Genomic DNA, 13,577 nt, shown 5'->3' with positions numbered 1-13,577 from the left:
CCTAAGATACGTTCAGATTTAATCGGAAAAGTTATTGAGTAATAAGCTAAGCGATTTAAAAGCAATAAACACAGTTCTTAAAAATATATTTTGTAATTCTTAATGAGATTGATTTAAATAAAGATTTGTAAAATCGTGATATATCTAATTATAAATATTCAATATTTTTATGAAATTATATGTGCGGGACTCATTAAATCATTATATACTTTTTCTTTTTTATTATAACTATTTTAGGCGGTTAGTTTTTAAAGGAATAATAGAGAATATTTTAAAAAAATGTACGGCAACCTCTAACATTCTATTGGGAATTCTAAAGATATGCTGTTTTTAAATAGTTTGTGGTTTTACTGTTCAATTGAATTTTATGTGGCGTAAGTGCCATGAATGTAGTATTTAATGAAATAGAATTAAAAAAGTTAATAATAAAAAGGAAAAAAAAATTTGTTAGACATCTTATAAAGAAAATTGAATATTAATATGATGAACTGAGGAGAGACTGAAAAAATATAAAAATGTATGCCAACACTTACTACTCCATCGGGAATTCTAAACATATGCTGCTACGTAGCGTTTACAAATTTTGTGAATTTGTTCTTGAGCTGTATATGGCGTAAGTGCGAAGAAAACGATGTCTAATATCTCGGCTCATTTATTTTCAATGCCCACCAGCGGTAAAGTCGCTGAACACTGGTAGTTCGGTCCGAGATTCGAATCCCGCGAACGGGCTGGCTGCATGGGCGTTTTCGTGGTTTTCCCTATGTGTAACGTGTATACGAGCCAGTTTCCCTTAGAAAGTCCTCCACGAAGGCATCCCTCCTCTTAGGCAGATAGCCCTAGTGTGCTTTGCCATAATTAAATACACCACACCATACACACCATTTATTTTCAATCTTTTCTTTCTTTCGAGGCTTTAAATTTGGGTATGAGTAGGCCTTATTTTGTCAACTCGTATGTAAACCAGGTACTGTATGATCAGCGGGAAAAGATATGATTTTCCACATATATGGCTGTTAAACTTTCGACCATTTATCTCAGCCAGTGCCTTTTCCTTCGTACAATTCCATACTTATTTATAATCCTTTATCTTGGCGAAAAGTTTCCGCCTTTCATTCTTGAGCGCTTATTCACTCAATTCATTCATTCATAGAAAACAATGAGGAAGTTGCACTCAAGCCAGACCTTACAAACTGGTTTCTTAAATGTGTAATTGAGTTAATGCGGCTTACTAGTATCTGTTCGTTTTTTATCTGTACCGCATGCGTTTGGGTTTACATGATATTGTATACATTTTTAGAAGAAGGCTTTTAAGGGTTCTCTTTTTGTATCTATGTTGCGGTGAAACACCGAAATCTGGAGAATGTCGACTTTCACCGGTGAATGTCAACATTCACATAGTCGCTTAGTGTATGTCCGAAATATTTTCCAAATACTCTTATTTCTGACTTACACCGGTAAATGTCGACATTCACCATGTACTAATGGTGAATGTTGAACATATAAGAATATTATATTTTCTTCTCCGTAATTCAGTCGCGAAAAAACGCACTTGAGACTTAAAATAAGAACTAAAGAACATAAAAACTTAAAACACACAGTACATTCAAAATGAGAAAGGAAAATAATAGAAATTAAAAAGTTACTAAATTATGTGATTCAAATCTTATTTATTGCAACAACTTAAACTATTATGACACTTTGAATTGTACAAGAGGCCTTTGCTTTTACAACTGCATTTATTTATTGAACATTTCCTTTTGCAATGACAGCGTGTACATATACTCCTCTCTTTTCGACCTACACCAGAACATATCTGTGATTGTCGATATACACCGGTGAGGGTCCGAATGCACAAGAATGTAATGCAATATTCGATCTTTCACCGACGTATTTGGTGAATGTTGACATTCTCCGGTGAAAGTCGACATTCTCCTATTTCGGTCTTTCACGGTAACATCTACAAATGGTAAATTTGGAAGAACAGCTTTTGAAATATTCTTGAGAACAGAATAGAAATCTAAAAAAGTCGTATCGCGCATCAAAACATTTTGGAAGAACAACTTTAGAAATATTTTTCTGCTTTATCGCATGATATAAAACAGCCAATAACCGCGGATCACTTTGGGGTTACCATCTAAAAGGGGAAAGCTTCCACTACATATGATGGTTGATGGTGGAGGATTCGATGCTGAAAGCTGAATGGTTGTTGAAAAACGAGCTACATGAAATTTTTTGTGAAAGGAAGGAAAAAATTGTGCTTCTCTCTTTCATTGATGAAGCACATAGAAAAATTGTTTAAAGCTGGTATTCGTCCGTAACAGATGGATATGTAATAGAACCCTTTGAGAGTGTGAATTTTCAAGGGTTAACTTCATGGCGTTAACTGTTGAATTTACTATAATTAAAGCTATTTACTATTAAGCGAATTACTATTTATTATGGTTTTATTTAAATTATGTTGTTCATATGTTCCGATTAAGGTTTTTATGCCCTTAGTTAATTTGCGTGCAATAGTTGTAGAATAATCAACAATTTAAAAGTTCAACAATTAAAAAGAACAACAAAGCCATAACGAGGCCGCCATTTGCTTACATTTGAAGCTCTTAGAAGAAAAGTGAATTAAGTCATTTGGTACACCAATTTCAGTGTCTTTTTTTCCCAGTAGGACTGAAACTTAACTTTAAATTTTGTGCATTGCGACTAAGTAATAACTGATTTGATTGAATGAAAAATATATATCTAATGAAATTCGAGGAAATAATTTTGAAGGAAGTACAGCCAAAAATGTGTATATTTATAAGGAAGTCATGTGTTGTCCACATCAAAGATTTTTTTTTAGCTGTTTACATGATTTGTAATTTGGAAACTCGTTTCTTTAGAATTATATGGAACTGAAAAGATTTTTTTAATTAACTGGCCGCTTAAAATAATTATTATAAAAAAGAAAAATTACATTATGATTTTAATGAGCCAAACTAGTATAGTTCACAAATAATAATCGTAGATTAATAATAATCGGGATGAAAAACTGAGTTTATTAATTTAAATATCTTGTTTTTTTAATCAGTAACAGATTAAATTTGGAAGCAAAATTAAATATCTTGCATTTTGCTTAATGGTTATAAGCTGGCGCATGGGAGATAAAAGTATTTTGTATCAAGCCGTGGCAACACATTTCTTTTAAAACTCTGTGTTCTTTTGTTATATTCGAAAGACAAATGGTTTATGCTTTATCAAGTGGCAACGCATTTCTTTTTGAATGGCCGAGTTTGTTAATCGAGAATTCATTAAATTGGTATAAAATGTGAAATAAATATCATAAGCCAGTTCAAAGTTATGGCTTCGAAATGCACATGTTCGGGTGGAGGACTATGTATATTGAAAATTTGATGTCTGTATGTGCCGTTGTTTTTCCGCAGTACAAGGAACAGTTGCGTTGCTACATACCAATGATACATACAGATTGAAATGTAAATGTAATACATTTCAATCGTACAATATTATACAATATGGAATCATATACTATGGAATCAATCATACAATATGGAAAATCATATCTTTTCCCGCTGATCATAGAGTACCTGGTTTACATATACGGATTCTTCATTATTGATAATGTTCAATGTTCAATAATGTAATACAATGTATTACATATACATTTCAATCATACAATATGTAATACATACAATAATGTTCAATGATACGTTACACATGCAGATTCTTCATTATTTAATGACAAATAGTTATTAAAATATTACGCTTTTGACATTCTTTGAGCTTTGGATATACTAATGTCCAAAGAATCAAGTTTTAAACAAAAGATTTAAAAATATGTTTTTGAAAATGATACGCAGTTTTTCTCCCTTGTAATAATGAAAAATCACTTTGAACCTTCCTTCCTTGTGGTCTTAAATGCGCTTTTTTCTCGTCCCTCATTCGTTTCTTTAAAAGTTTTATTTTTTGAAGTTCACTTTTTCACTTCTAAATATAAGTTTAACATTGTATAATAAGAAACTTTTTCGAATAATGTAAAAGGTCCTTTTCTACATTTAAAAACACAGAAAATATAAATCACCTTAAAATTGATTTGTAAATTATTTTTATTTTATGTTTTCCCTATTATTCTTATAATGCAAATGCCGTCCTTCGTGGTAAAAACTAATTTTTTTATTTATATATTATTCTTTTCGCCCGTTATTCCATCTTCTTTTTCTCTCCCATTTTTTTCCTCTTGCTCTCTGCTGGAGAAACTAATTGGCTCATCTTTATTTGTTCTAAGAAAAAAAGAGTAAAGCGGAATCTTATAAAAAGTAAAAATATGCTGCTTTTCTACCTAAAGATAAATAATGTAAAAAAGAAATGAGATTTAACTTCAACCGTTAACGCATCCTGCTGCCACTGCATGGAAACTAAACTCCCTTTTCCTGAGTTTCCATAACACATGGTTCGATGAACAGGCTTGCTAAATTCTTTTGCCAAGTCTGCAACGAAACGTCACCTCTTTGTGTAATACCAGTGCAGCGCTTATCCAAGCATGGGGTATTTTATACTTCTTTTAGAGCAGAACGGACGTTGCAGGAAAAAGCAAACTCGGAAAAACTTTCACTTTTGCTCATTATTTCATCGAGATGATGTTAGCAACGCAGCTGCCGAAGATAATTTTGAATAACTTTGATTCACATTGCGGTTATCAGCTGTGTTAACTCCGCAGTTTGTTTATCGACGATGGTAAATAAATAGTGATCAAACACTGTGTCTCATAATCATATTATGGATACGACTTTGCATGGAATCACTAATTGTCGAATGACTGGATATTTGAAGTGCGTCGAAGTGTGTTACGGATTACTTTTTACTACTTCGTTGGATTAATTTCTATTGGATTTTACGATTCAGGTAAAATTCACATCTCACAACTCAGATTATTATTATTATTAAGAGAGTATTTTATAATGTTTTTAGAATTTTTCACGTTCTTGTTTTAGTTTTATAAAATCAGAAATGTTGTATTCTTTTTAAATTAATACATTTATGTTCTTTTAAAAGCATGACGTTATATTCTTTTTAAACTGATACCGTTTATTTTTAAAAGCATTTTGTTCATGTTATAAAAAAGTTGCTTTTTTAACAATAACCTATTTTTTTTCCCATAGATATTTTGTCAAATGTAATCTAATTACCGAATTCGTTGCGAAAAACTAATCGTTCTTCCCGCCTCTGCGAAGACGTTTAAATAAAAATAAATCGGTTAAATAAACTCTCTCTTGGAATAAAAAGAGGGCATTTTTTTAAAAAACATTGAGAATAATTTGTACTTATATTTTTTCACTTTTTATTATTTTATTTTTCTTTCTAAGGCGCAAACAATTCATTCAGTTTTACTCGCTTTTTCACCTGTTATTGCTGCCCAATGGGGGGGGGGGATTTTTTTTATTTTATTATATAACTGCTCATGTTATGATGTTTTTGTGGTTTCATATCACATACAAAAATTAATTTATGAGATAAAACTGTTCTTTTTATGGTTATTTATTAAACGCAGAAAAATTTGCTTTGCGCTTGTATTTGATTTTTTAAACTATGTGCCATTAAATGAAACAGAATTGTTTAATTTTGTATAAAAAACTAGAAACATTAAATACTCAATGTGAATGAAATTTCCACTATAGGTGTTATTGTAACGAAATTTCCACTATAGGTGTTATTGTTTGTAGTACTCCTAAAATAACGCAAGCGTAGAACATATATATATATATATGATAGGCTAAATTTGGTAATAGGAAAGATCGTAGTTAACGGGAGGAGAATTATTTCGCTTATAAAATTTCTGTGAAAAAACTGACGCCAATCTTGGGAAGTTTAAAAAAAAAATCTGTAAACCCTCAAATTTTATATTACGTTCAAAGGCACGTTGTTTCATTTACACACATATGCATGTTCCGAGAGCTTTTGGGCTAATGTCGCTTTGAGCTAAAATTATTTAAAAACTGCATATCTTTAGAATTTTTGACACTTTCACCTGGTGGAGATAAAAATGTTTTTCCCGTAATGTGTTTCCATTACTCGATTTGAAATCGTTGAGTTTGTTAATCAAAAATTCGTGATGGTTTTACAAAATATGAAATTGACAATAAAACATATTCCAAGTTCGGGCTTCCAGATGCTTATATTGAGGTGGAGGACCGGGTTATACAAAATTTGATAGCTCTAGCGCAGATTCTTCATTATTTAATTTCTTTAAATGTAATACAGGGCGATAATATTTGTTGGCAACAATTTGAAAAGTTATATAATGCTTTTAGTGATTCAACGCTAAATGCCGTTTCGAGGCTAATAGCCCTTCTGGGCTTAACGCCCCTTTGGTGTTTTTTTTTTTTTTTTTTTTTTCTTTTGTTAACTAAGGTCAGTGCAGCTTTTACGTATAAGTTACAGCTTATACGTAAAAGCTACAGCCCCACAGTCTTGGAGGCCCACAAAAAATTAAAATATAGTATAACATACTTATAAAGGACCCCATATCTCAAATAGCCTATGGCCTTATTAAGTCTAAATGTGGCTCTAACTAAGATGCTGAAAGCTTAGATAAACCTAAATAATTCTTTATACTCTTGTAAGACTCTTTTTTTTTTTTTTTTTTTTTTCTAATTTAATCGTATTTTTATTTTATGGCTTCGGTAGATATCATTACTAGTTATTAACTTATCATACTTTTTTAATAATAAAAATATAGTTGGTCACATGTATATAAATTTCTGTATTGCTCGTAAAGCGTCATTTTATGTGGGCGATCACTTAGAACTTTTTATTTGATAGTGTGGTTTGATTTTGATAGAATAATTTACATCAGAAGCATTATTTTTATGGTAAAACTGAACTATCACTTCAACAATGATCAAAATTTGATAACTGCGCAAGATAATTCCAGAATTTGACTCCTTTTTATTAGATAGCATTTGTTGTATTACTGTTCTCAAATGTCTTTAAAATAACGCAACGTCGAAGAAATGACGAGAAATATTCCATAAAAACTTTGCATTTTTTTATGTTCATAAATGTCATCTACACTGAGAGAAAGGGAGGAAGGTGAACATGGCCCTGCAATAAAAATAAATCCAAGAATAATGTACCTACCAGCATTTACGACATTTTTTTTTTTTTTTTTTGCTTACAAAGAGTGCTTTTGATTCAGCAGTTTAAGGAGCAGAGATTTGGTGTAAAGTTTCTGGGCTATAAAATGGATTATATTGTTTTGATAGGGTTTCGATCTCTGGGGTTGGCAAAGTTGGCGATATGACGGAACTTGGGCGGGTTGGCGGAAATACAGAAATGTACAATCTTCCATATTCTCCAATCTGATCTGTGTTGATATTATGCATTATTTTCGCTTGCAAATTCGTATACGTACAGTAATACTATTCTATTATCTTACTCTCTAATGATAAATGTATGTTTTCAGTCTTATAAAAATCTACTGTAAAAACAGCTAAAATAACGCTTTCAACTACCAAGATTTTCTTAACAGATCGTTGTTTACGAATCCAAATTTGATTTCAAATTAACCCTCTAACCGGTCAGGGTTTTCGCTAAGAAAGCACAAATTTCCCAAAACTATTATGAGAAAAAATTATTTTCTTGGTTATAAAAATTCTCCTGGTATTTTATACCAGGATTTGAGTACTTTTAATATATTACCTTAGTTTCTTTGCCATATTTTAATATGCACGTATATATACATTCTTAGAGATATCACAAAAAATATTCTAGGCCGAATATATACGGCCTTGCCGGTTAGAGGGTTTTCATATGTATTGAAAGCCATCTTATTTTACTGTAAAGTAAAATGTATTCTAATAAGTTTGCCAAAATAGTATGATTATTCGAGATATGCTAATTCGAATATGGATTTTTAAAATAAAATTTGCTCACGTATTATTGAATAGTTGTTTCGAAACGTATTACCATGTTGGTTGTATAAACGTATTATTGTATTGGTTGTATAAACGTATTATTGTATTGGTTGTATAAACGTATTATTGTATTGGTTGTATAAACGTATTATCATGTAATAGGAGTTTTACAGAGACTTCTAAATAAACTTTTACTTTAAATACACATATATACATCATAGCTACCAGCTCTGCCGAATTTTATTTTTAGCCTTTACTAAGGAAAATGTTTTTTCACCAATAAATGAAATTTAAATTGTGCAAATTTTTATTCCTACGGTAATTTTTAGCATAATTTTTCTTACTGAATTTTATTTAATGTGAATTATCTTAATCTACTGTGAATATTTGTTTTCCTTTCCTACACGGGATTTTCTCAGTTTAGTGTGTGTGTGTGTGTGATTATGGCAAAGCCTCGAGGGCTATCTGTGTAAAGGGAGGGATGCCTTTCGTGGAGGACTTTCTAAGGGAAACTGGCTTGTATACACGTTACACATGGGGAAAACCACGAAAACGCCCATGCAGCCAGCCCGTTCGCGGAATTCGAACTTCAGACCGAACTACCAGTGTTCAGCGACTTTACCGCTCGGCCGCTGGTGGGCTTTTCTCAGTTTAAAAGAGTCAGAAAATTTAAGAAGGAAATTAGCCAAGGAGCATAAAATTTAGAATTATCAACATAATTAGTATGTACATTAATTACTAATTGTAGTTTCATCGTATTTGAAACTACTTTGATAAATTAAAGGTTTACTTCCCTACCCAGAAATTTCTCTGTAGAAAAGTTAAAAAACGAAATACAAAACGAAATTTGCCGAAAAACATAAAATTTAGAATATCGAATAAAATGCAAACGTAATTTATATCAGATTCATATTATAATTAATTTAACATCCTGAAACACGTATGATAAAACAAATTTAAATCCGTTTGTGTTTTTTTAAATGATGTCGCGCAGTGCGAAAACCTCGCGGAAATTTCCGATCTTGATCGTGAGAAGATTCTAGTTTTTCATATTCGAAGGTTGGTAGCTATGATACTTACTAGATATGTCTATATAAAGACACCCATCCACACACATATATAGAGATTACATTGTTAATTTTAATTTATGTATATATATGCATGTATTTCAAGAAAAAAATAAAGTAGTCAAAGTAGTTTTTACTTCCTTGTACGAAGTAAAAAGGAAGTATTGTAATCGCGAAAAGTTTCAGGCAGCATATTTCAACGAAAATATCCATTTTGACCGCTATCGAATGCAATTTAACAATGTTTTTGCGTAACATCTATACGTAAAGACCGAATAAAAGACACTTTTCTTCCCCGCAAAAAAAATATAAAACTGCTTTAAAATGAATTTTGAAAAGAATTTTTCGTGGTGTCTGTACGTACGTATTAGCTATTTATGTTGTTTTTTCGAAAAGGCAACATAAATAGCTAGGCTGCATAGCGCTTATTTTAGGAAACTTAAATCGTTACCACTGCATTTCAAAAATGCTATTTTGAACAGAGCAACATAAGCAGGAAAAGCAGAATCGGAGAGCAGAAAAGTAACGCATTCAGAAAGAAAGACTGAGAGAGAGAGTCAAAAGTTTTAGACAGTGCTAGTTATGATTTCGATGCCTGTGATTGTGTGAACTATTTATATAAAAGCCTTCATCAACGTTATGTGAGATCGCCTTCTTGGCATGCCTTCGTGGTGTGGTGGTCTGCACTTTGGGTGCGTATTGCAGAGGTCCGCAGTTCGATTCTCGGCGAAGACGTTGCAAATTTTTCATCTTGCCTGCTTCCTAAGAAATAACCTAATAACTATCAACAGTGGCGTCTGAACTAAAAAGGGTGGTGGATGATGAATCTCCGCACCCAAGATTTGGCGATTGGGTCGCCTAAAAACGTCAATCGCCTTTTAAAAAAAGGGGGAGTATATAAGGTATTTCTCCCGCGCTCTTGGCATGTCTTCGTGGTGTGGTGATCTGCACGCTGGGCGCGTATTCCGGAGGTCCGCGGTTCGATTCCCGGCGAAGGCGATGCTAATTTTTCATCTCTCCTGCTTCCAAATTACTTAATGTCTCTACAATATGACATGCATTTATTTAGAAATGACGCAGTTTAAAGAGATTTGTTAGAAGCAGTTACTACTTTTAAGATAGAAAGTGGAAATAGCCAAATTAAAATGGAGTATTGAGGAATTATTGGAAATTAGTTACATTTTGATTTATATATTTTTGAGGATTATTGCGAATTAAAGCTAAAATTTTTTTTTATCTCACGTATATATACAAAACCTTGTTGTCATTGGGAAACTTTTAAAATATTAAGAAATATTACTTTTAAATGTCCCTATTCTTTATATGTTCAATGTTCTAAGTATTTGAACGTTGCCTGTTATAGCAGCAAGCTGCTAATGGCTGTCATTAAATCGTGACTTGTCAACTTATCAGAAAAATAAGAAATGTTTAATTAAAGATCTTTAAAGTCAAAATTGTTTCACGTGAAAGTTAACATTGTACTGAAACCTTATATTTCCAGATTTAAATACAGTTATGACCGCAGAAGCAATTATGTGTTTAACTTTGAAGATGAAACGGAATATTTCATTTCCAAAAACTAGATTTTGGTTTTAAGATTTTGAAAGTATTACCATTTAAGTGAAATTTTAGTAAGTGATTTTGAATGCTGGCGCGTGCATGTTAGATTTATGTAATTTTATTTGAAAGGAAATGGAAATATATACAATGTGTTTTATTATTACAAATACTCAGTTTAAAAAGTTGTTTTGAAATTAATTAGCCGTGATTTTCCCCCTTAATTTATGCTTTGAAAATAAATAAATAATAATAAAAAAAGCATGTTGCACGTTTTTTTCTTATATTTCTTGTTAAATGGTGTCAGCTTAAAAAGTTTATTTAAAATTTCGCATCTAAAGCTTAAAATGCCCCATTTTAATCTTTTCGAATCTTTAAATAAAAGTTGTTGAAAGTCATGTTTGCTAATGAGTTTTTGCAAAAATGCTAATGTTTCAGTAAAAATAAAAAAGCAGCAACCCTGAACCAACTTTTATTTCATTTTATCCGCAAAAGCTTGTAACAGCTTGTTGTCAAAAGTATCGGCAGAACTGTGAAAGAGATCTATCATTGTTTTTTTCAACGCATTTTTCTGTTTTTAATTCCTTTTAGGATAACTGTTGTCAGTGCCAGATGTCTTAAAGAGTGAAATAATTAGCCAAGAAGTTTAAGTTGTATCAGTGAGGCTTCTGTTCGTGGCATCTCGTTAAAAGTAAAATCAGAAAGCTTTGTGTGTGTGTTTGAATTAAGCTGATAGCTGAAACTGTAATGATTCCTTATCCCCCACCCCTTTTTTTTTTTTTTTTTAATTTTTCTTCCTGCCTCCTGCATGAAGTAGAGGAAGTATTGAAAAATTTCTTGTATCATATTTCAACGGAAATATACATTTTGACAATTCCCGTACCATTTAGATTTCTTTGCGTGTCATTTGTACGTACAGACGGAAGATAGGACTTTTTTTTTACAAAATGGATTTAGAAGAGATTTTTTTTCGCTATGTAGGTATGTATGTATCTCGCGTAACTAAAAAACGACTGGCCCTTAAAAACGTTGAAATTTTATATGTGGCACTGCTATAACATGTAGTTATGCACATTCCTTTTCCCATTGCAATCGGGGGTATTAAGCGTAAAATGTAGCTGAATAGATAGACAAGAAATAGGAAATTTAAAACCAAATCCACAGAGACAATAAAGGATATATACATATTTTACAGAGAATTTTGAGTTTTGCTGATTTTGAATTTTATTTTACTCATGTTTTTGTGAATATATATATACCCACTCTATTACACGGTGACTTCTTTTTCTTATACTTATCTGTTGGTAAATTGTGCATTTTTTGTTTTAAAAGTTATTGAATATGTTGTTATGTTCCGATTAAGGTATTTATGCCTTTAGTTAATCTGCATGCTATAGTTGTACAATTATCAACAGTTTAAAACCATAAGTTGCGCTAGGCCTTACGTGGTGGCTGTTTGTTTACATTTGAAACTTTTAATAGTAAAGTGAATTAAATAAGTTGGTGCACTAACTTCAGTGTCTTTTTGCCCAGTGGTATCAGTGATAAACTTTAAATGTATGTGTGCTAAAGATTTTGTCTTTCTGTCCGTTCGCCAAATTTCTTGTTTTCGCGTAAAAACTGTTAACTGCAAAAATTCTTTTTTCTTAAACTGTTTTTAACTTTATTCGGTGTTTTAAATATTTGTGTGTTTTGACAGTTTTTAATGAAGATGTTTTAAGTTTTTACGTATTTTTGCCTTCCCGCGAAGTGAGAACTGAATTGATTGAATGAGAAATATATCTGTAATAAAATTCAAGGAAATAAGTTTAAATGAAGTGCAGCAAAAAGTACGTATAATTTAATAGGCTGTAAAAGGAAGTCACGCGGTGTCCATTTCAAATATCTGTTTGGAACGAAATTTATTTTGAATGAAAAGTGCCCGCAAAAAAAAACAAATTTCAGAATTAGGTATTCAGAACATACTGTTGTTATTAACATCAGCAATTTATGAACCTCTGAACTGAAAGGAATTTAATCATGAAACGTTTAAAACAGTGCGAGTACAACCAACTTATGTCATATATTTACTGTAAAACATTATTCTCTTAATCATATTTAGAAAAATACAGTTTTATGCGTATTAAGAGAAAAAATAATAATAATGGCTACCATAAGTAGCAACATTTACTTGCTTGGTAATAAGGTATTATGTAATGCGTTAATAGAAAAAGTACTCTTTTTTTTTTTTTTAATTTATTTATTCTGTGTGTTAGTTATCGATTATTTTGTTTTTTAACTCAACTAAATGTTTGTAAAAAAAAAAAAAAATATGAGTCTGTTTGGTGAGCAGTGTAAGCTATATTCAGATTATCCTGGCTGCCAGTATTACGTTTGTATGTGACGAAATTACGTTTTTTTAACCGCCGTGTAAATGTATGCATAGGTTGTTGATATTTTGATCGGTTTATTAATGCATCAGTTGGTGATCCAGATTTTCATAGATTTACCCCAGATCATCTAAATGATCAGGTGAAGAGTTGTGGCAAGAAGAATGTTCATTATTGTTTTGAGTGGGTTTGATACGTGGTGGTTAAATATTACCTTGACTGAATATTTTGACCACGCTTGTCCATTTTAACACCAATTATTTGAATATTTTGACACCATTTTATCATACTATGTCGAATCTGTAGAAACTTGTAGTTGATTACATTCAGGTATTATTTTAGGAGTTGAAATGATTATTTTCGCAGAATTTTCTTCATGTTTAGCGTAAATCGGAAACAGTTTCCTTTAAAAAACTGTTTTATAAAAAAAAAAAAAAAAACTCCTTCTTTTGGTGGAGGATTTTGACTTTTTTCTTAATCAAATAATCAGCTAAATGTGTTTTTGCATGCACAAGAAAAATACGTTTCTTACAAAGGAAAGTTTTTTTTTTTTTATTAACAGAGAAGTTAAAACCTTTTATCTTTTGAAGAAGATAACTTGATAAATTATTGTTTATAATTATGTGATTTGAAAGAAATCGCAGTAGACGCCTTTAAAATTTAGAGCCAAGTTTGAG

The 13,577-nt window shown here is 31.3% G+C and overlaps 1 protein-coding gene across 6 annotated transcripts in view; it reads left to right on the top strand.

The window, feature by feature from the left end:
- The window catches only part of Evi5 (ecotropic viral integration site 5), a 372,412-nt gene that overhangs the window by 202,541 nt on the left and 156,294 nt on the right, over nucleotides 1–13,577 (top strand). Inside the window, exon 1 of one of the 6 annotated variants that reach the window (XM_035352655.2) lies at nucleotides 4,577–4,896. The exons of 4 other annotated variants lie outside the window; for them this stretch is intronic. Coding sequence is in view for 1 of the 2 variants with exons in the window: in XM_085806703.1 (XP_085662829.1) it covers nucleotides 9,635–9,666 (32 nt within the window). In the remaining variant the exon portion in view is untranslated. Of the gene's footprint in view, nucleotides 1–4,576; nucleotides 4,897–9,619; nucleotides 9,667–13,577 lie in introns of those variants that run through there. One more of the 6 variants, XM_085806703.1, reaches the window with a different exon arrangement.

This window comes from Stegodyphus dumicola, chromosome 12 (assembly GCF_044657685.1).
Source record: "Stegodyphus dumicola isolate Sdum_Otavi_A_Nest chromosome 12, ASM4465768v1".
NCBI classification, from domain to species: Eukaryota; Metazoa; Arthropoda; class Arachnida; order Araneae; family Eresidae; genus Stegodyphus; species Stegodyphus dumicola.
The sequence above is the reverse complement of the archived record's forward strand: the minus strand, read 5'-3'. Positions and strand labels throughout refer to the sequence as shown.